General features: G+C 36.0%; 1 protein-coding gene across 2 annotated transcripts in view; it reads left to right on the plus strand.

Annotated features, from left to right (window-relative positions):
* The window catches only part of Cdh2 (cadherin 2), a 227,472-nt gene that overhangs the window by 74,653 nt on the left and 131,789 nt on the right, over positions 1 to 21,030 (plus strand). Inside the window, exon 1 of one of the 2 annotated variants that reach the window (XM_070029402.1) lies at positions 11,105 to 11,138. The exons of the other annotated variant lie outside the window; for it this stretch is intronic. Coding sequence (XP_069885503.1) covers positions 11,135 to 11,138 — 4 coding nt within the window. The 5' untranslated portion in view covers positions 11,105 to 11,134. Of the gene's footprint in view, positions 1 to 11,104; positions 11,139 to 21,030 lie in introns of those variants that run through there. 2 annotated transcript variants of the gene reach the window in all.

Consider the following 21,030-nt stretch of genomic DNA (forward strand, 5'->3'; position numbering starts at 1 on the left):
GAGTGAGGTCTTATCATTAGGGTATTTCTAAAGAGAATGGCTTCCCTTCAATTACAACTGCTAGTTACTTGGCAAAGAACCCTCAATTAACCAATCCACATAGTAGACTTATTTCCTGGTTAATTAAATCACATAGAGGTTAACCAGAAACCCATTGTTATTTCAAGCCTTATTTTTAAACATCTTTCTGAAACATACTAGTATACTTTGTCTACTATAACGTCTGAAAGGGAAAATTGAACTAGGCGACTTTTCTGAATTTACCATTTCATAGCAGAGTTCTGTGATTTACGCCATAGCCCAGATGTTAGAAAGTGGAAAAGGGTTGTACAAAGACTGATGGAAATTTCCTCAGTTATCACTTTGAACTTTCCTTCTACAATTGGAATAAATTTTTTTAAAATAAAATTTATGTATGTAACAGATTCTTTGTAATTGAGATTTTATTTTCCAGTATGAGAAGCTTATTTTAAAGTGATGGTAGGAATTTGGGAGTATTCCAGATCTCTCACATTTATTTTTAATAATTTTCTTCATTCAGATTTATTTTGATTGGCATGCTATGTTGTGTTCTGAAATTTCTAAAATCACAACTTCTTGATAGAGTCTGTTCTATTTTTGAATTGTTTTAAATAGTAACGTTAGAATTTGCATTAATTGAAAGGTACCTTGTCATAACATTTGCTTTGTGTCATGAAAGGTTATCTATATTTAGAAGTAACATTTTTGTAAAAGGAAGATATGGAATATTTATGAACTTTTTCTCTCACAGACTCATAGGTTATTAGAACAGGATGGAACTTCAGAGCTTTTCAACCACAACCTTCTCAGATTACAGCTGATTGAAATGAGTTCCAGAAAGATCAAATGACATGCCCAAGGACACACCACTAAGAGAGGATGTGGGAGGAATTGTTGCTGGAATACCTAATACCAGGTTCAGCTTTTTCACCATGCAAAATGTTTTTCAGTAAATATATAGTAGTTTAAAAATATCATGAGATAAAGCTAGAAAGGAGTGAATATATGCTCTATTATGCCTGTGTAGATATATGAATATATATAAAATGCATATATATGTGCTCATAAACACATTTGCATTTCCTTATACATTTAGATAGTGAAATGCTCATCTTTTTGCCTACAAGCGTAGGTTTGATTCTGTTTTTTAATTAATCATTAAGATAGGGATGATTTTACTTGAATGTGAACACCCAATTTTAGGACTATTACTCCTTGATAATATCTCCATAATATTAAGAGATAGGAATTAGAGTTTTATGTAAAATGACTTATCCAATTCTTGGATTGATTCGTGCCTTCAAAAAATATTTGAAGGCATATGAAAAGTAAATATTACTTGTTTTTGGTCCTTGATTTTGAGATATCAGCAATTCTTAATTTTCATGTAACCAGTGTTTCTGTATTGATTTAATTAATATCATATTTATTGATTGATAGTGCTTCAGTTTGAACTCAGGTCTCACATTTGGCCAACTCTGTACCACTTGAGCCCACATATCCTACTAACCCCTTCAGTTTTATTTTTTAGATATCTAGAGCTTTTGCTTGGTACAGCTTTCACCTATCATCTTTGATCCTTGTAATTTACACCTCCTGCATAGTTGAGAACACAAGCATGTTCTACCATGACTTGCTTGTTTTGTTGAGATGGGGATCTTGATAACATTTTGCCTAGGCTGGATTCGAACTTCAATCCTTCCAATAGCTACCTCCTGTATAGCCTAGGTAACAATCATAAGTTACCAACCTCTTCTTTGATGTAATTTCTTCTTAGAAGCACATGTTTTGGAGGGACCTTTAAATGGCTATATGTAATATATTTTCATGTGTGACATTTAATAGTGAATCAACAGAAATATTTGATAAGGTATCGCATTTCTCCATTGTAAATCTGTTTTAGGCAACAAAACCAATAATATTACCAATTAAAATGAATGCTGATTACTTTCCTGGAGAGGCAGAGAGGAAAACATCACTACTGCTAGGCTTCAAGTAGTTCTACAATTTTCAGTATCACTGACCAGAGCTGGTAGAATTCAAAGAAAATAAGTTCATCTCGAACTTACCCTGAAATACCCTGTGGTTAACTGTTATATGGAGAGCCCTTATGTTGTTTTGTTGTTGTTGTTTATGGGGTCTGGTCAGGGGGCCTGAACTCTAGGCATGGGCGCTGTCTCTCAGCTCTTCAGCTCAAGGCTAGCGCTCTACCACTTGAGCCACATTACCACTTCCAGCTTTTTTCTTTTTGCTTATGTGGTGCTGAGGAATCGAACCCAGGGCATCATGCATGCAAGGCTAGCACTCTACCACTGAGCCACCGTCCCAGCCCTAAAGCCCTCATGTTTTAAACTGCATTTTTAAATCCTGTTGACTTTTTTTGTAGATATAAAGCAGAGCTTAATATTCTGACTTATATATTATTCCTTTGCCGAGTATCACCTGAATGAATAACAGACTGCACCGGGAACTTATTATTAACAAGTGAAAACAGTGAGCTTTTCATAGGCAGACTATATGTTTGATTACAGTGATCTATTCTGGTATATGTATGATGTATGTAAAGAGTATTTCACCTGTCTTCAAATTCATAGCCTATTTTTTAAACTTTTATTGTGAAGGTGATCTACAGAGGGGTTGCAGTTACTTAAGTAAGGTAATGAGTACATTTCTTTTTGAACAGTATTACCCCTTCCCTCATTTTCTCCCATCTGCCTTCCCACTCCCTTCTCTCCCCTCCCCACTATTGTAAAGTGCATTTCCAACAGTGTCTAGTGAGTGTCACTGTTGTATTGGTTCATTCTTTGTCCTACTGTTTCTGTGACTCCCCTTCCCTTTCCCAAATCAGATAAAAGTAAATACAAAACAAAGAGTACAGTTATTTTTTTTCTTTTTACTCCCCCACCCTTTAGTTATCGCCTATATTTTGTACTATAGAAACCAGTTTGAAGAATCTAAGGATTCTTAGATATAGAGCATTGCACATTCTGCTCTATCCTATTTTTATGCTTTATGTTTTATTTCAATTTCCATTTCAGTTTCTCTGGCAAGTAGTTTTGGGTGACTTCCCATATCCCTTGCCACTGCTCCCTGAAATCAGCCAAATAAATAAGTCCTCTCAACAACAATAACTCTCTGCGAAGCACAAGATATGTTTTAGTATTTTCTATATTTAATTTACATTAAGTATCTAAACTCTTGACTTCAGAAGGCAAGGGGATAATTTGCATACTCATTATGAAATACATAATCTGCGGTGCAACTGCTCTTTCCCAAGGTACTAGCTACTGTCACTCATTGCTGGGTGCCTACTGTGGAAATGGGCCTCATGTCTGGTTGTACATGGCCCCACAGCCCAGCATGGAGGGCTGTATATACATGATCAGAACACAGGGAAACTGAGCTTTGGTACTGCCCTCTCTGCTCCGAGTTTACGAAGAAAACATTTTAAGAAATTATTCTTCAGAGACAGATCATAATATTCCAACTGTGTTTGAAATTTCATTTCTTAATTCTTTAGGCTTTTTGCCACTAATCAATTGCAAACAATTGAGAGTTCATCTTTCCATTTAATAAAAAACTTAAAAAGACTCTTTATTCCTACTCACATTAACCCTTGACTTCCTGATCAGAGAAAAACAAGAAGAAATTCAGCTACTTTTTCTTGCTCTTCCTCACTTTCCTCTCTCTTTACCCCTTTTTTTGTGACCATGGCTTGAAATTAGAGACTGTCCCTAATTTGACTTTCAGGCTCATGATTGGTGCTCAACCACTTGAGCCATGGCTCCAGCCCAGCTATTTGCTATTTAATTGGAGATGGAGTCTTACAGTCTTTTCTGCCTGGGCTGCTTTCAAACACAATGCTCTGATCTGAGTTTCCTGAGTTGCTAGGATTATAAGTGAGAACTACCAGTGCCTGGGTTTTTGCCCTTCTAACTGGTTAGCAGGTGCACAGTAAAATTTCATACTAGTCATATTACTTACTCCATGGTTAAGGCAAATGGATGCAAAATGTGGGCATTTCTTTGTAGATGACTGTGGCAAAATAGGAACATGTCTCATTCTTTTAAGCATTCTCTTAAGATGGAAATGAAGGGGCAGAGGAAAAATGAAACCGATGGGCAAATAGCTAATTTGGGTGTTGATAAAGTCTTTTTTTATTATTATGAAAAAAGCAAGGCATCTTTTGGAGTAAGCTGCTTTCTTTTCTTTTTGATATGTGAAACCCTTAAGTAATCAGGGAAAATTAGAAAATCTTTCATTGTGATCTAGCATGTGCTTGGTACTATGCAATTAATTTTTCTGGATTCCAGGAAAGTTTGTGTGATTTATCCAAGTTTTCTTCTTTTAGAAGAAGACAGAACCCAAGAACTCTTACTGCAGTATAACATACTACTCAGAGTAAATTGCAAGCAGGTATTCAATAAGTTTGTTGAGAATAGATTCCCACATGTGTTAGGGTGCATTTGTTTACAAATCACAGATGCATTTACAGTTAATTCTCCACGTGGCTTTTAGAGAAATAATAAGGTAATAGGGTGCTGTTTAAAATGCATACAGGTGGGCTGGGAAGGTGGCTCAGTGGTAGAGCGCTTGCCTTGCATGCCTTAGGCCCTGGGTTCGATTCCTCAGCACCACATAAGCAAAAAGAAAAAAGCTGGAAGTGGCACTGTGGCTCAAGTGGTAGAGCGCTAGCCTTGAGCTGAATTGCTGAGGGACAGCACCCAGGCCTAGAGTTCAGGCACCCATGACCAGACCCAAAAAATAAAATAAAATAAAAGGCATACAGGTGCAGATGACTTTGAAAGACATACTTGCCACTAACTTCATTATATTACATGAAAATTAAGTTTTGTATTATAAATAGCTGTCTTTGTCAGATGATACTGCTTTAGGATATAGAGGTTAAGTATGGAAAGTTGAAGGCTCTGAAATATCTTAAACAATAGAATGGACACATAAATGGGAACTGGGAAGCAAACTGCTGAAGGTATTCTAGATCCATTGTAACTGAAAATTATTTGAACCATTGTTTTTGGTCATTCACAGTAGCTGTAGTAGAGGTTAAATGTTTTCTTACATTGCCAAATTCTGAGGTAATATTGAAGTTGGTTCTCTACTGGGCTGTTCTTGAAGGTATGCATATACTAAGCAATTATGAAATGCCATCAATAATATGGTGCTGCTACTTATTAATAAGTTTCACAAAGTTTCACTTTTTAAAAGAATGTCTGAGTGAATTGTACTTAATCCTGATTTATGAGTATTCAGATCTTCCTAATCTGTGGGATAGAAAGGTTTCAAGTTTCAGCTTGATGTTGTTTACGTATGGTTTAAAAGTGCCCTCCTAGGGCTCATGTGAAAGCAGTTTGGTCCCCAGGGTGGCAGTGTGACAGGTGGTGGAATCATACAGAGGTAAATGTTGGTTAGGTCATTGGGGGCATTGCCCTTGGCTAATCTCAGAAGAGTGAGTTTGTTTTCCCAGGAGCTGCTTGTCATAAAGTGATACTATCCCATATGCTTGGCTCCTTCTGCACACAAACAGTGAGTTCCCCTTCCACTTCTTGTCTGTCTGTCTGTCTGTCTGTCTGTCTGTCACTCTCTCTGTCTCTGTCTGCCTGTCCGTCTGTCCATCTGTTCACCTAGCTGCCTGAAATATGCTCATGCAGTTATGAAAAGTCCCAGACCTTCAGAGTAAATCAGAAGCATGGAGACCCAAGAGAGCTGGTGGTGTTCTAAAGACTTTCAAGTGAAAAATCAATGTTTGAATTCAAGTCTGAAGGCAGGGCAAAGCTGATAGCCCAATTCAAATTGTTAGACAAGTGGAACTCTCTGACTTAGGAGAGGCTAACTGTTAGTAGAGTCTTCAGCTGATAGGAGAATGCTTACTCACATTAGGGAGAGAAATCTACTTTACTCAGTCCACTGACAATAAGTGGATTTCATTCAGTACATGCTCATAAAAATACCCAGATTAATGTTGGACCTAATATTCAGATACCTGATGTACCAATCCAGTTAACACATGAATTTAACTACCACATCTGCTGTCTAAGACAGTGCTTTACAAACATGGTACCTTTGGATGGATACTTGTTTTTTTAAATCACAGAACTTAAAGAATCATAGCTTCCATATTTTATTTCTAGAAATACTTTGTTTTTTCTAGTTAAAAATTAGATTCACAGATACTTAAATATAGTGTTGATTGATGTTTTATGGAACAAATGGCCCAACTAAAGATTATATTTATCTTTGAAGGTACTTTGGTATTCATAAGAGATAAACATTTTCTCTTCATTGACATATTTTTCTTGGTGTTTTCTTGGTATTAGTATTACACTGTTTCAATTTGACTTTTACTTCTATGGCTTTGCTTACATATATAAGTGTAGTTAATGTTTATATTTGTTTCTTTCTGTTTCTTTATATATACATATATTTTCATAACTCATTTTGATTGTTTTCTTTTATTAGCATCTTCATATTGACTTCGTTTTTGCAAATGATGCTTTTGTTCTGTATTCAGTGAAATCACATAACTGGTAACCATCTTATTTATTTGACTAAAATCATAAAAATATGAGGTAGAACATGAACATTCTGAAACAGAATTGTGTCTGTGATATATAACTTAAATCTATTTTCTCTTAATCTGGTCTTTTCACTATAATATTTTAACTTTCTTGTGACTTATTTCTCTTTTAGATCTTACAAAATAGATACTGATAATGTTTAGGAGTTGATGACAAAGAACTTATGAGTACACAATGTACGTAGAAAGCTCTCATGATATGATAAACATATCACATATTAAAATTTTATTCAGAATTTTCTTCTCAAAATCAAGAAGTTAATACATTTTTATTAGAAAATCGGAATTCTCACTTGCATTATCATTTTTCAAATAGCCTAAGCATGATGAATTTACCATTAAGTACTAGATGAATGAAAAGAAGACAACAAATACCACTAGTAATAGACCTTTACCTACCTACCCTCAGGAGTTCCTAGGTTAGTTGTGTCCATTTAGTTCTTATTCTTATTATCAGCTGTCAGACTTCCTTGTTTACAGTCTCTGAATCTGTGGATTCACTTAATCATTAATACTTGTTTATAACCTCAAATTAATACTCATGGTAGTTTCTTGTGGAGACATACAGATTTGGATTTCTAAATACATTTTCTAAGCTAAAGTTGAAGGGGATGACACTCTTATTCTGATTATTTTTATACAACCTATGGACTCTCAGACCGTGGTTAAATATCTTTTCTGTGATATATAAAGTATCTCAGTCTACTTATTGATAATTTTGCTATTTAAAATGACCCCCAGATATGACACTGAGGTATGCTGTGTAATGTTCCTAAGTTCAGGAGATCATGATGTACCTCACAAATAAAGCATGTGTGGAACATAGGTTTATTCAGAGTTAAAATGTGGCTGGCCATGCATTCAGTGATGAGTGAACGTTGTCATGAGATAAGGTATTTTAAATAAAAGTGCATCAAAACAAAGTATTGATCAATCATCAAAAGTATTACAACCACATGTTCACAGGAACCAAATCCTGCACGTTTTCCTTTGGAGAAGTAGCTTACTGTTGGTAAATTCGGTGTTCTGACAACTTTATGTAGATCATAGCTATTGAGAAAATCAAGAATTACTTCAATTTTTTCTTTTTTCAAAAAAATTAATTCCACTGTACTTTCTCCTTAATGGTATATTAAGAATATTTCCTGTGTCATTAAATCTTCTCTAATATCATTTTAATGTCTACCTAGCAACACGGCCTACAGATCTGCTTTTAGTTTATTTAATAAAAGCCTTTATAGATCATGTACCAGTCTCTTTTTCCAAGATTTTCATTATTATATGCAACTCTACAATGAATGTCTTGTACTTCTTTAGTCTTTATCACATCAATGATTATTTCCTTAAATTTTGTACAAATGATAGTTTGGATATAACAGATGCAATATGCAAATAAAAACGTTTGCTACTTGTGAGCTTTGTTTCTGCTGAAATCTGTATAGAAAATTAACAAAATCACATCTATCGTTTTGAAAATTGAAATATGAAGTATTATACATCCTAATTTTATCTCTTAATCTTAATAGTAGCCTTAATAGTTAATATGATCTAATGTGCTTAAGTTGCACTGAAAAATCCTTTAGAATGGAGAGAATTGAGAAGTAGGTATGAATGCTCTCGTGGGAACTATTAGTAATTTGAGTCCAACCCCCACTTTTTATTGATAAGGTTATAGACTGCTTTGACTTTTTTAATGTGAATTCAATTTTTTAAAGAGAACATACATATATATGGCTGAATTTCTTTGGGATATTATTGCTTAAAAATATACAGGAAGACTCAGACTGCCTATCAGACCCTCTTTGATTTACCTTTTTCTAGCTTTGTTTCAGATGTCTAAATTCACCACACACATACAAACACACACACACACATACATCTGTTATTTGTAGGAACAGACACGAAAGTGAAGAACTGGTACCCTTTCCTCCCATTAAACAAGTCAGAACAGACATGTCTACATCCTTTGCTGGAAGAGAATTCTGGATCAGTGCCTCTTGGGGACTCTGAGTAAAGTGTATGGAAATTCAGAAATGAGAGATAATAGTGCTTTTCATGGTGAGAAAAATGGATGATTAAAAACAGTGGTATGTTAGATTTGGAAGGATGACTTAAAACTTATCATTGGAAAAATTACCTCATGCAATGCATTTGCATACTGCTACTACATTGGAAGCTTTCCAACTTTTTGTAAGACATTTCTCAAGAAAGGAGGGTACTTGGCTTGTTATTATTTTAAACATTAATGGTCCAGATAAGCAAATGTTAATTTTCATCTTGAACTCTTGATTTAGGTAACAGGTATCATTTGATATACTTTATACATTCTCATAACAATTTCTGGTTTGTTTCTTCAGTGCTTTGTGATAATTATTGATTCCAAACATAGATACATGTAAATTGTCAATACATTTTAAATTGACATTGGTGCCTAATTAAAACATTTTCAATTTTGCTGGACTTTTAATGGTTATAATTAGCCAAAAGAATAGATTAATGCTTTCATCATTTTTGTTTATTATAGCATATTTTTTGGGTAGAGTTCTAAGTTCAGTTACATGAAGCTAATTTGTAGCATTTCTTAGGTACTTTCAAAGTTTCTTTCTAAAAATGTATTGCTAATCAATAATATTTCCTTTCAATTATGTCATTATATGTAATGTGTAATAGTTAAAATCTTAATTTTTAGCATTCATAAAACTACATTTCAAAGTTGCTTAATTTGCACATATTTGATTACTAGCAAGGCTCAATTTTTTCTTATATATTTTATTCTGGAATATTGTGCAAATTGTGCAAAATTTTAATTTTTGATCAAATACTTGCCTGGTAGAGTCTTTGTTGGTCTCACTGAAGCTTGTTCCATTCTTGATGAGGTTACTCCAAGTTAAATTCTTTTTTGTGTTTATAAAATTTAAGGTCTGTAATATAGACCATTACATGTCCATTGGTGTGTAGGGAATAACACCTCATACTGTTTGGTTCTCATCTGGCACCAGATATTTCATGGAAGAAAATTATGTCTGCACCACCCTTCCAGTGACCTATGGAAAAAAATGGGGCTAGTATAATATGTCTAATTTCCAAATCACCTATTTCCTGAGACTGGAATGCATCCAGTGTTTTACAGCAGTAACTTCTCATGTCTCATGCTAATTTCATCTCTCTTCTGTGTTGTTACTGTACTTTGCTTACACAAATTGTGGAAATCAACTGGAGTACATCCTTTTTTACATGCCATATGTAAAACATAAACAATGCCTCTTCTAGATACTTCCTGAGATGTAGAAATCCATAGTCAGATTCTTCAATCTTTTTTCTTCATCATGGCTAATACTTCGCAGTATATTTCTCCATTCCTTTAGCGACCATTATTGAATATCTGAGTGCTCTCCTGGCTTTTATTGAGCATGGAGTATATAAAGATGAAAAAGCCTTGGTCCCTGAAGTGTCAGAACATTAACAGGAAGGAAAACCCGAGTCTCTGGATAATGGACAGAGTGTGAAATCTGATTTCAGAGTTTAAAATATTCTTTAAGCACTACAAAGTATGAGTAGAGACACTTCATTAAAGCAGCGTATTAGAAGTTACTGAGAAAAACATGTATAACATACTATAATTTCTTCACAATGTATTTTCCCAAACTGTATAAATACGTAGCTAAATAGACTAGATGTGGCCAACAGTGAGTCAGTCATAAGAATGCAATATTTGGAGTGGGCTGGTGCCTTAGCAGACATCCTAACCCTCCTCTTCTTCCTCCCCCTACCTCTCTCCTCTTCCTATCCTCCTCCTCTTCCTCTTCTTTAATATATCAGATTTTGGAAGGATATATTTCTTCTAAATGTAACCATTCATTCTGTGCATTCATGGACATTGGAGTATTTTTTAAGTCAGATATGTGGGGCTAAGGGTTGTGTCCAGGTAACATGGCTGCTGATTGCTCACATACCATCCCTTTACCCTTTGCTCCAAACTAGCTCAGGAAACAGCTTCAGGAATTCTATGTATGGAAAAGATGATTTGTATTAATCATTGGAATAATTGTTTCATTCCTATCAAAATATTGCTTTAATTTTTAATGAGAAGAAAAATGATGAGGTTACTTTTTGTGCCACTGTATCAAAAACATTGAAAGAATTTTAAAATGTTTTCTAGACAAAGTGAAGGAAAAAGTCTACTACCTCACAGAAATAAACACTTGTAGGAATCCTTCATGACCGTTCCAGGGGACCACGCAAAGGCAGGCGGGCACAAGGAGAAAGATTATTAAAAGGTTTATTAGAGGGCCTTATCTCTCCCTGGGAGCGGTAGCACATGGTGTTTGCACCTATCCAAGTCGCAAATAGGTCTGAGGGAAAGTGTAGTAAAATGCATGCATGGGTGGGTCTGGGCAGAAAGCGGGAGTGGCCAACTCTAGAGCAGGAATTCTAGGGCAGGCAGGAACTCAGATATGGGTGGAGCTGAAGAAGAATACTAACAAGAATAAAAGAGTATTAACAGCAATTATTCAAAGAATGGGTAAGAAGTATTTATGGTTCTGGTTGTTTCTCATTTTTTTTCTTGATCCTGAAAGTAATAGACGAACTAGAGTATAGAGGATGAAAGGGAGAAGAGAAAGTACAATTTGATCATTGCATTTCCCAGCTTGGTTTATGATCCCCCAGTGTTTATTTTCCCTGGTGTTGATTTCTAGTAGGAAAAACAAACCAAACAAATCCTCTTTGCAACTATAAAGGTATTACAGAAACCAATACAGAAGTTTACTTTCTTCTCATGGCTTTTTATCCCAGTATATCTATATCTTTTCATTTTCGCAACTCTTAAAAATATGGGGAAGTCAGCATAAGGAAATAAATGAAAAATCAATGTACACTTCCCAAAGGACTAACTTATTGGCTATTAACTTGTAGAGGTAAATGCTTTTGTAGTCTTCCTGTGATTCAAACACTGTTGGATATAGAAAAATAAGGCTTAATCTCTATTATCTCAATGTTCCAGTTATAGGGAAAATAAAAAGGAATAAAGAAACTTTTTACCCCCCTCCAAACTAGAAAGATACATGTTACATTAGAAATATACTGGCTTCTGGGTATTTTTAGGTCATGGTAGATATAAAATCCTACAGTACAATAAAAGAAAATTTCTCTTTTGCCCTGAAGTTACATTTTAGCTTTTGTTAGGTTCTTATCTACCATAAAGTTGGAAGGAGAAAACTCTTTATAGCATTGCCAAGAGTTTGTTGGAATGTAGTACAATATACTGGAATAAATGTACAGAGAGGTTATTGCTAAAGAATTATACTCTGTGGGAGAAAGGTTGTGGATGTTATCTAGGCACGTATTGATGGACACTACCGGATGAAATCCATGACCCTTAACCTTCTTGCCATCAGTGATACAATCTTGAGAATGTCTCAGGCATTTTCAGCCTTTAGGAGCATTTCAAAAGAGTCAGCATGGAGATAGATAAGACTTTTGGATTTTGCCTTGAAGGTTCTTCAGAATTATTATTATTGGTATGTTCCTTTTTAGTGAAATTGATGTAATACAGACATATTTATTTCAAAGTAGTTTTCACTTTGCATTGTTTAACTCAACAGTTGCTCACATTCATTAGATGTATATTTTATGGGTTTTTCTGTTTTGCTTATGAGGTAACAATTGTATTCACAAAAAAAAGAAAGGGCAGGCTCATTGATCTCCAAGATACTTATAGCTATGACACTCAACAGTGTTTTGAAACACTGTAAACTACCCTGTAATTTCTCATTATTATAACATTGCAATTTTTAACTAAGAGGACATAATCAGAGATTTTTTTTTAAAGTTCAACTTATGGAGAATATTGACGATTTTTCTGTCTATTAAACTTGGATCTGAATTATGGAGACCTCCTTTGTGGTAGGAGTCTTGTGGTCTTATTTCTGGCTACACTCCTGAAAACATAAACATAGCTGTAGATAGTAGGTTCATCTAATAAATATTTGTTGCTGAATCTGTGTCTTGAAAGAAAACCTGTTACAAGTACTAATCATGAATGCAGCTAATTTGCTTACTATAATCTTCAAAGTTCAGAAAATAAGTTACAGATATGATCAGTTAGTTAAATAAAAGTTTAAATATAAACATTTGTTTACAAAATATTACCAATGAAATTTTAAATATTTAAATATTTCAAAGAAATTTCTCAAATAAAATATGACTATTTAGAGTATCTTAGTTTATTTTATTCTGTCACCACAGTAAAAGTTCTGTTCTTGGTTCTCGAAATTCATGTTTTTCTCCTAATGTGAAATACATGCATTTCATCCCAGTAGTTTAAAAGTTTTATTTTATTACAGATCAACTTCAATATCTAATGTCTTATCTAAATTAGCCATTAGTGAGACTCCAGGTTCTATACATTCAGAAATGAATTATTCTCTGGCTTATTAGCCTGTGAAATTTAATGTTACCTGCTTCCAAGCTGTTAGGTTTTTAAAAAGAGGTATCCGAGTAAGAACAGCAGCACGCACGTGATATTCAGGTAAGGGGTAGGTTTATTCAGTAGATCTGCTGGAACCAGGCACTCCATGTGGCTGGGAAAGTCCTGGGAAAGAGAGAGAGCTGGGAAAGAGAGAGCTAGGAAAGAGAAGAGAGCTGGGAAAGAGAACAGAAGGAAAGAGCTGAGAAAGAGCTAGAAAAGAGCAGAGAGAGGGCGTCAGGGCCTGGGCTAGGCCTTATCTAGGGTATGGGCGGAGAAAGGTGTGGCCACATCAAATTCAGATACGACTTCAGCTGATGCAGATGTGACCTCTTCCAGGTGTCCAGGTGTCCCAGTTGCCTAGGTAATGCAGGTACTGGGTGGAGACTTGGCTGAGAGCCATCCAGGAGTGGACCTTACACAAACTACAATGATGGCTCAGGTATAGGATAGAGATGCCTATTCTAAAATGGACAAATGAACAAGAAGAAATAGGTAATGATTCCAAGATTGTCCTAATCCTGTGGCAAAACATGAAGCATTAAAACTGGATTCCGCCTCCCCACTCCCACCCAGCCTTTGACTCTGTGTCTCCTGGGCACAAATGCAGAAGGCAATCCTTTCCCAAAGACTTTTCTTTTTCACAGTTCAGTTCTCTTGGTTGGAGGAGTTGGAGCCAGTAGTTCTTCCCAGCTTATGTTGGTAAAGTGATAAGTGTAAAGATGTGGGGGTCTGAGGAGTGAGCCATCCTCTACAACTCCAGTAGGCATTGTCATAGTGGAAATGGTTTGTGGTGGTTCTAGCTCTAGGAAACATCTTTACTTGAATTCCCAGACTGTCTGGAAAATCATTTAATTTCCTAGTAGGCCCCAAGGCTATCTGGAAAATAATCTGATTCCTTTTAAGGAGAAAGCAAGGTCCTTCAGGTCTACATGCCTAAACAATTAGCATCACATCGATACCTCTAGTGGTTTATAGCTTGTACTTCTGGACTGGTAGATCAAGTCGCACGTTAGCTAGCTTGAGCTATGGCTAGGTTGGCTGGTAAGCACTGTTCTGTTACTCAGGAGAAGAGATCTAAATCATCTCTGTGCATCAAGTCCATGGAAGGTACACTAGGCCCATCCCCAGAAACTATTGTCCATTCTTTGAACTCTGGGTCTATGTTGGGAGGAGTGTCCTTAAAGATCTCTGAAATGCTTCTAGATCACTCTACAAGTGTTCTAATGAGCCTTTGAATCCACACTAATACCCTTATCAAAGTTGTCTTGGACACACTTATGGCCTATTCCTTAAACTCACCCTTTCACAGTTCACAAGGCTAAGAGGATAATTTTCCAAATTTGTCCATTCTGTGTCCTTTAACCTAAGTTTTGTTGCTAAAGAACATTTCATTTTTCTCAGTTTATTGAAGTGGTTAAAAATAGTCACATATTTTCTTGATCCATTCATCTATTGAGGGACATCTGGGTTGGTTCCGTATCTTAGTTATGGTAAATAATACTGCAATAAACATAGTTGTGCTGGTAGCTTTAGTATGATCTCATTTGTGATCATTTGGGTAAATGCCCAAAAGTGGGATTGCTGGGTCATAGGGGAGCTCTATGTGGAGTCTTTTGAGGAACCTCCATACTGTTTCCAAAGTAGTTGAACAAGTTTACACTCCCACCAACAATGCAGTAGGGTTCCCTTCTGTCCACATCCCCTCCAGCATCTCTTGTTATTAGAGTTCTTGATTATAGCCATTCTAACTGGGGTGAGGTGGAATCTCAATGTTGTTTTGATTTGCATTTCTTTTATGGCTAGAGAGGTTGAGCATTTCTTCATGTGTCTATTAACCATTCTTATTTCCTCTTCAGAGAAGTTTCTCTTTAAAAGTCTTTAGCCCACTTATTTATCAGGCAGTTGTTTCTTTGAGGATTTGTTATGTGGTATATATATGTATGTATGTATGTATGTATATATGTATATACATATACATATACACACACAGTGGAATTCTATGCCTCCATCAGAAAAAATGACATCACCCCATTTGTTAGGAAATGGAAAGAGTTGGAAAAAAATTATATTAAGTGAAGTAAGCCAGGCCCAAAGAAACATAAGTCCCATGATTTCCTTTATTTGCAATACTATTATATTTCTGGGACAAGCAAAAAAGATCAAAAGCTATGTACATATGACCATATAAGATTATGTTAAGAGAAATGAACCCCAAGATAAGGACACAAGTGGCTTTTTCTTTCTTGCTATTGTTTCTAACCTATTTATAAGGTACCATGTGTTTTTTTTTTGTTTGTTTCTTTGTATGTTCCTCCCCCACAGTATAACCCCTGTTTTCACTCTATTTGATGTTGGTATAATTTGGGGAGGGGAAGGGAAAAAACAAAATGTTTAAGTAGGGATACAGGTTGACCCATTGCAACAATGAGATGTACAAGACAGCATGTTGAAAAGTGAACTTTACAATTTAGGTAGGGGGCGGGGTAGGGGGGTTGGGGGGAGTGTAGTTGTGGAGGTGGGAGGGAATGATGGTAGCTGAAAAATAAAGGAGGAGACAATAGTGCTTGATAAGCAATGTGTTAATTACCTTGCTCATGTAACTGTAACTCCTCTGTACAGTATTTTCACAATAAAAATTTTAATAAAAAAATAGTAACATAAGACAGTGGCTCATGCTGGCAACACAAGAGGCTGAAATTTGACAATTGCATTTCAAAGACAGCCCAGGCAGGAAAGTCTATGAGATTCTTATCTCCAATTAGCCATCAAAAAGCAGGAAGTGGAGCTGTGACTCAAGTGGTAGAGATATAACATTGAACACGAAACTCAGGGCTACCATCTAGATCCTGAGTTCAGGCTGCAGGACTAGCACATACGTGTGTGTGTGTGTGTGTGTGTGTGTGTGTGTGTGTGTGTGTGTGCGCGCACACACACACACACACAAAGTCATATATGTATTAGCAGTTCTTTATTTTGTTGTAAGATATCCTGGTTAATTACTCTTTTGTTTCTTATAAAGCTCTTACATAGAGATGCAATTCAGCCAATGTTCCTTGTCACTTTATAATAAGGATGATTTTAATTGTTTCCAATAACATTTAAATAATGTTTTCTGGGAGATCATGAAAAAAATCACATATATATATATTTAAAAAGTATATATAATATAGGATATATGCATCATTCATGTATACACACATGTAATAACCTTTTAAAATTCTCTTACATTTAGGAAATGATATTGATTAGAATCTGAAGATTATATACTTACAGTGTGAAGAAATATGAATGACTGGTTATGTTTTATCCTTTCTTTGCCATGATTAGTTTGTCTGAGGTTTTTATTTGGAAGAATTTACATTATGCTTTTGATGTCATTATTGGTCTTTAAATCTTTTCTTTTTTTCCTTAATGATGTTAGTTGATTTTATTCTAATCTACCAAAGATTCAGAGAACTTGGATTGACACTTAAGTGGCTGTTTTTATTTTAAAAAACTGTCCTGTGATGCATGGGTAGGTTGGAATCACTAATGAAGAGATCATACTCCTGATCTGTTGGTCTTTGTTCCTCTTTCTTTTTTATTCTTACATCCAGTGATGAAGCATTAATAAAACTTACTTACATAAGTGTAGAGTTTTATTGTTTGCAAAACTCTTGTTACTTGGCTGATTTGTAAATTATATACCAAAATATTCATTTAAGTGTTCATTTTTCTTGGTTGTTTGATTTCTATGGTCCATACCTGACACCTGACATAGAGTTTTAGCTTTCTTCTGGGACATGCAGGGTCTGCTTCCACTCACTTTGCACTCGACCTGTTTTGTGTCATGGCTGTCTTCTGCTCTACACAGGAGGCCCCCAGTTTAGAAACACTTGACTTGTTCTGAATGTGGCAGCCATGGAACATTCCTCAGCCCTGCAGGAATGCTTGCATACCCAGTGGGAGCTGTTAGAGCTGGATACCCTTACTCTCCTCTCACCTCCTTGGAAAATGCCCAGTTTGCCAAGCTTCTCTTGGACATACCTACACCCAATGTTGTTTCCTCCCATCATGCTGAGAGTCTGTGTGTCTCCAATGACATAAGGCTGGAAAGCAAGATTGTGAGGATGGGGTGCCATTAATTCACCCTCTTGCAGTTTAGAAAGGCTGTCTGAGCTAAGTTGGAGATGTACACATGATTTTCAATTTCATTTCAATGAAAAGTATTGTTACTCAAGCCCCAGATTTATAAATCAACATTTCTTGTAGCTTTGCATGTTTGGGGCTTGTGATATATATCTTCTTTCTCATTACATTTTCAATCTCAAGTGGGAAAGGACAGTTTATTCAAAATGTTTATAATGTCTTCTGTTTGTATGCCCATAAATGTAGTTGGTTCTATGAATATCAATATATCCTCCCCATAATATCCTTTCAAAAAGAAATTTCGCATTAGGTTAAATGGTTTCTTACTTTCCTTTAACCTATATTTTGCCCATTTAATGTAATAAATGAGTTGCTTCCCACCTATCAAGCCTAATTAATCAATGTAGTATCTAACTTTCTCGGACTTACTGTGTGGCTTAGTATTTTTATTCAGCAGTCTAGTTACCGAAGGGTCATCTTTCCATTTTGACAAATCAAGTTTATTCATGGAGGAGAAGCTTGGGTTTATAATTTTTTTCATTCTACCAAGTTAGAGAAGAAGAAAAAAAATACCATGAGACAATGATAAAAATCTATGTGTCTTTCTGTGTAACCACAGCTATAATTTTCTTGTTCCGGGACTCTGTGATGCAAGTTTGGTTTGTCTTGGTTTTGTTTGTTTGTTTGCTTGCTTGCTTGCTTGCTTCCTTCCTTCCTTCCTTTCTTTCTTTCCTTCTTTCTTTCTTGATTAAATGGCTGAGCCTATATAGATGGAAATAGAGTTAAATATATTGTCTAACCAAACATTATGATAGTTGAATGTTTTTGCCATCAACTTTTTTTTTTAATATAACAATGCTCTGTCAAAGGATACGTGCTTGGGATTTGAGGTATTTGCGATGTAGAGAAAAATATTATTTTTCTTTTTTCTTAACCCAGTGTAATGAAACGCTTGGATGAAGACAGTCCCAGGAGTAAACCCCAATGAGTCTAACTAGTATTTGCAGGAAGGCATGATGCCAATAGCACTCAGACCCTGTGGTTTGTTTGTGTTGGCATGTGGCATGTAGAGAAGGCATCTTAAAATACCCTGGCATATGAGAAGCTAGGAGATGCCTATAGTACTGTCACCCAGACACACTGTTGGAACATGTACCTTAGCTTCCTTTAGGCAGGGTTGTGTTTACATCATTGTATCTTGGTCTTCTTCATGGTTTAGGGGGAACTGCTCAATGCTTTATCATGCGTTTCTTCTGCCAGATGCACAGCTTTTGTGTGCTTTGCATCAAAACCAGCCTTTCATCCTGTCTTTTGTATCTTTTGCAAGGAAATTGATCTCATAAAGAATGCTATCAAATTCATCAACTGGCAAAAGATATCATTTCAAAGTCTAAGTAAGCTTGACTATTTTTTGTAAGCTTGACTATTTCAACACTGCCACTTAGCAGAAAATATTAAATCGCCTGCTTGCCATTAAATCACTCTGGGCATAACTCACCAAAGAATTTCACAATGTGGATAACCTCCAGCCCTCTGACTGTATGCAAAGCAGGAGGACTGAATGAGAGCATTGTGTTTGAAAACCTTAAGCTGGAGCAAGACTACAAAACCCAATCTCAGTGGTTATTTTGGACATTCAAATACTGCCTAAGAGAAAAGAACTCATTATGACTCAGTTCCGTTAATTAGACGTAAATTACCATCTTTTGTGTGATACAAAAGAAGGTAAGGGGAACTCTGCAAGACCAGAGGATACAGAAATTCTAATGAGATGAGAGCATAGGCTGGGAAACTGAGTGAACACAAGAAGCCATTCAATGTGAGCAAGCCTCTGGTTTGTCTTGTGTATGAGCAAGAGGCAAACATACATTTGTAATAGTCCAGATTCATACACTACCAAAACCATGATCAGTGTCCCAAAAGCACTCATAGGGTCGGATTTTTGACAGGATATGAGGCTGACCTAAGAAACATTTTGTTTTCTATCCCTGATGATACTGTGGAAAATTCTTGTTATAGAGTCTTCCTCTGGAAAGTTACTGAAATCTAATCAAATGGACATTTTCCTTCAAACAATGAAGTCAAGAATTGAAGGAAATGAGCGAGGTTTCTGTGCAAGAGTTTAAGGAACCAAACATACTTCGAAGGGTTAAGAGTAAGGATAACTGAAAAAGTGATAGATTTTTCAACACTGGAAATCACTATGGTATTTCTGGAACTGAAAAGCCATTTCATGAAAACAAGGAATAGAGAAACTAATGACTCTATTAATCCCTTCCTTAGAAATATATAAACACATTTCTTAAAAATTCCATCAACTTCTCAGTTACAAACCAGGCTGTTCAGAGTAAATTTAATTGCACCTTTTCTGGCTGTTACTAGATTGAAATTCTCCCTTATGCTAGGCAGGCATTACACTGTGATCGCAGAGTTCCTGTAATCTGTCTACTAAATGTTTTCTATTTTTTTAATCTTTTATACTTCAGCTCTTCTTTTTTAGTATTTTTAAGTAGCTGTACACAAGAAGTGCCATTTAATAAAGCATCTTGATCTATCACCTCTTTCAGAAATTTCATCCCCCTTTGACCTAGAAAGCTGTTGAGACTATTATTTCCAATTAACTACCCAAAAAGCCAAAAGTGAAGCTGTGGCTCAAGTGGTAGAGTGTTAGCCTTGAGCAGAAAAGCTCAGAGATAGTGCCCAGGAATTGAGTTCAAGTCCATGACTAGATTAAAAAAAGAAAAAACAAACAAACAAAAATATCTTCCTAAAGATCTAAAAAATATCTTTTATTTTTTAAGCAAGTTTACATTTCAGTTTTGAGCATGATTCCAGATGGATATTATTTTTATTCTTTACAGAGGATGAATACGGTGGAGAATGGCTTATAAGTTGAATTTTGTATCATTGGCTATCATGTTATTAGTTCTTGGATCCAAGTACTCATTATGTGGGGAATTATAACAGTTGTGTTACAAGTAATCAACTAATTGTTCACTTATCACATTAAGCATTTACTAAGTCCCAAATATGTTGTTAAGCACTAGGCATTTGAAGAATTACTTGACTCCAGTGCAGAGAGTGGAGGCTAGACAGATTAGGACCAGATTAGCCAAAAATTGAAGTCCTCCCTCAGAAGTTGGATTTTACAAGAATGTGCCAGCACATTCTCCTAACTCTAATACTCCATAGGCTAACACAGGAAGCTTGAGAGTGTGTGGCTAACCTGGGCTACATAGTAATACCTTATCTCAAAACCACCACCACCAACAATAAAAACAAAACACCTACACTAAAAGCAAAAAAAGTCTCACATTGTGATGTCCACAGACATGAAAGCCACTATTACCAAGCAGATATTGTAATGATCTGGGAGCAAGGCACTGTTAAAGGTGACAAAAGAGTTTCATTAGTCTGTCTGCCTTGTCCTGAGCTACCTCAGAACCAGGAGCAGTTGCAAACTCCAACATGTAAGTTTTTTGTTTGTTTCCTTTTCCTTTTCCTCCTCCCTCCTTCCCATAGGTCTCACTTCTACACAGCCTTTCCACTCTTTGCAGGCCTCTCTGCCTTCCAGGGGTCTTTCTGCCTTCGGCATACCACTCTGTTTCCCAGCAGACCTCTCTGCAGGCCTGGTACTTCATTCTATGAGCCTCTCCATAGGCCTCAGGTGCCTCTCCAGGCCAATCTCTCTCTCTCTCTCTCTCTCTCTGTCTCCCTCTCTCCCTCTCTCTCTCCCTCATTCTTTGTCCCTTTCTCTCTCCCTCATTCTTTGTCCCTCTCTCCCCCTCCCTCTCTCTCTCCCTCTTTCTCTTCTCTC

This window comes from Dipodomys merriami, unplaced genomic scaffold, assembly GCF_024711535.1.
Source record: "Dipodomys merriami isolate MVZ:Mamm:240054 unplaced genomic scaffold, mDipMer1.0.p SCAF_2, whole genome shotgun sequence".
NCBI classification, from domain to species: Eukaryota; Metazoa; Chordata; class Mammalia; order Rodentia; family Heteromyidae; genus Dipodomys; species Dipodomys merriami.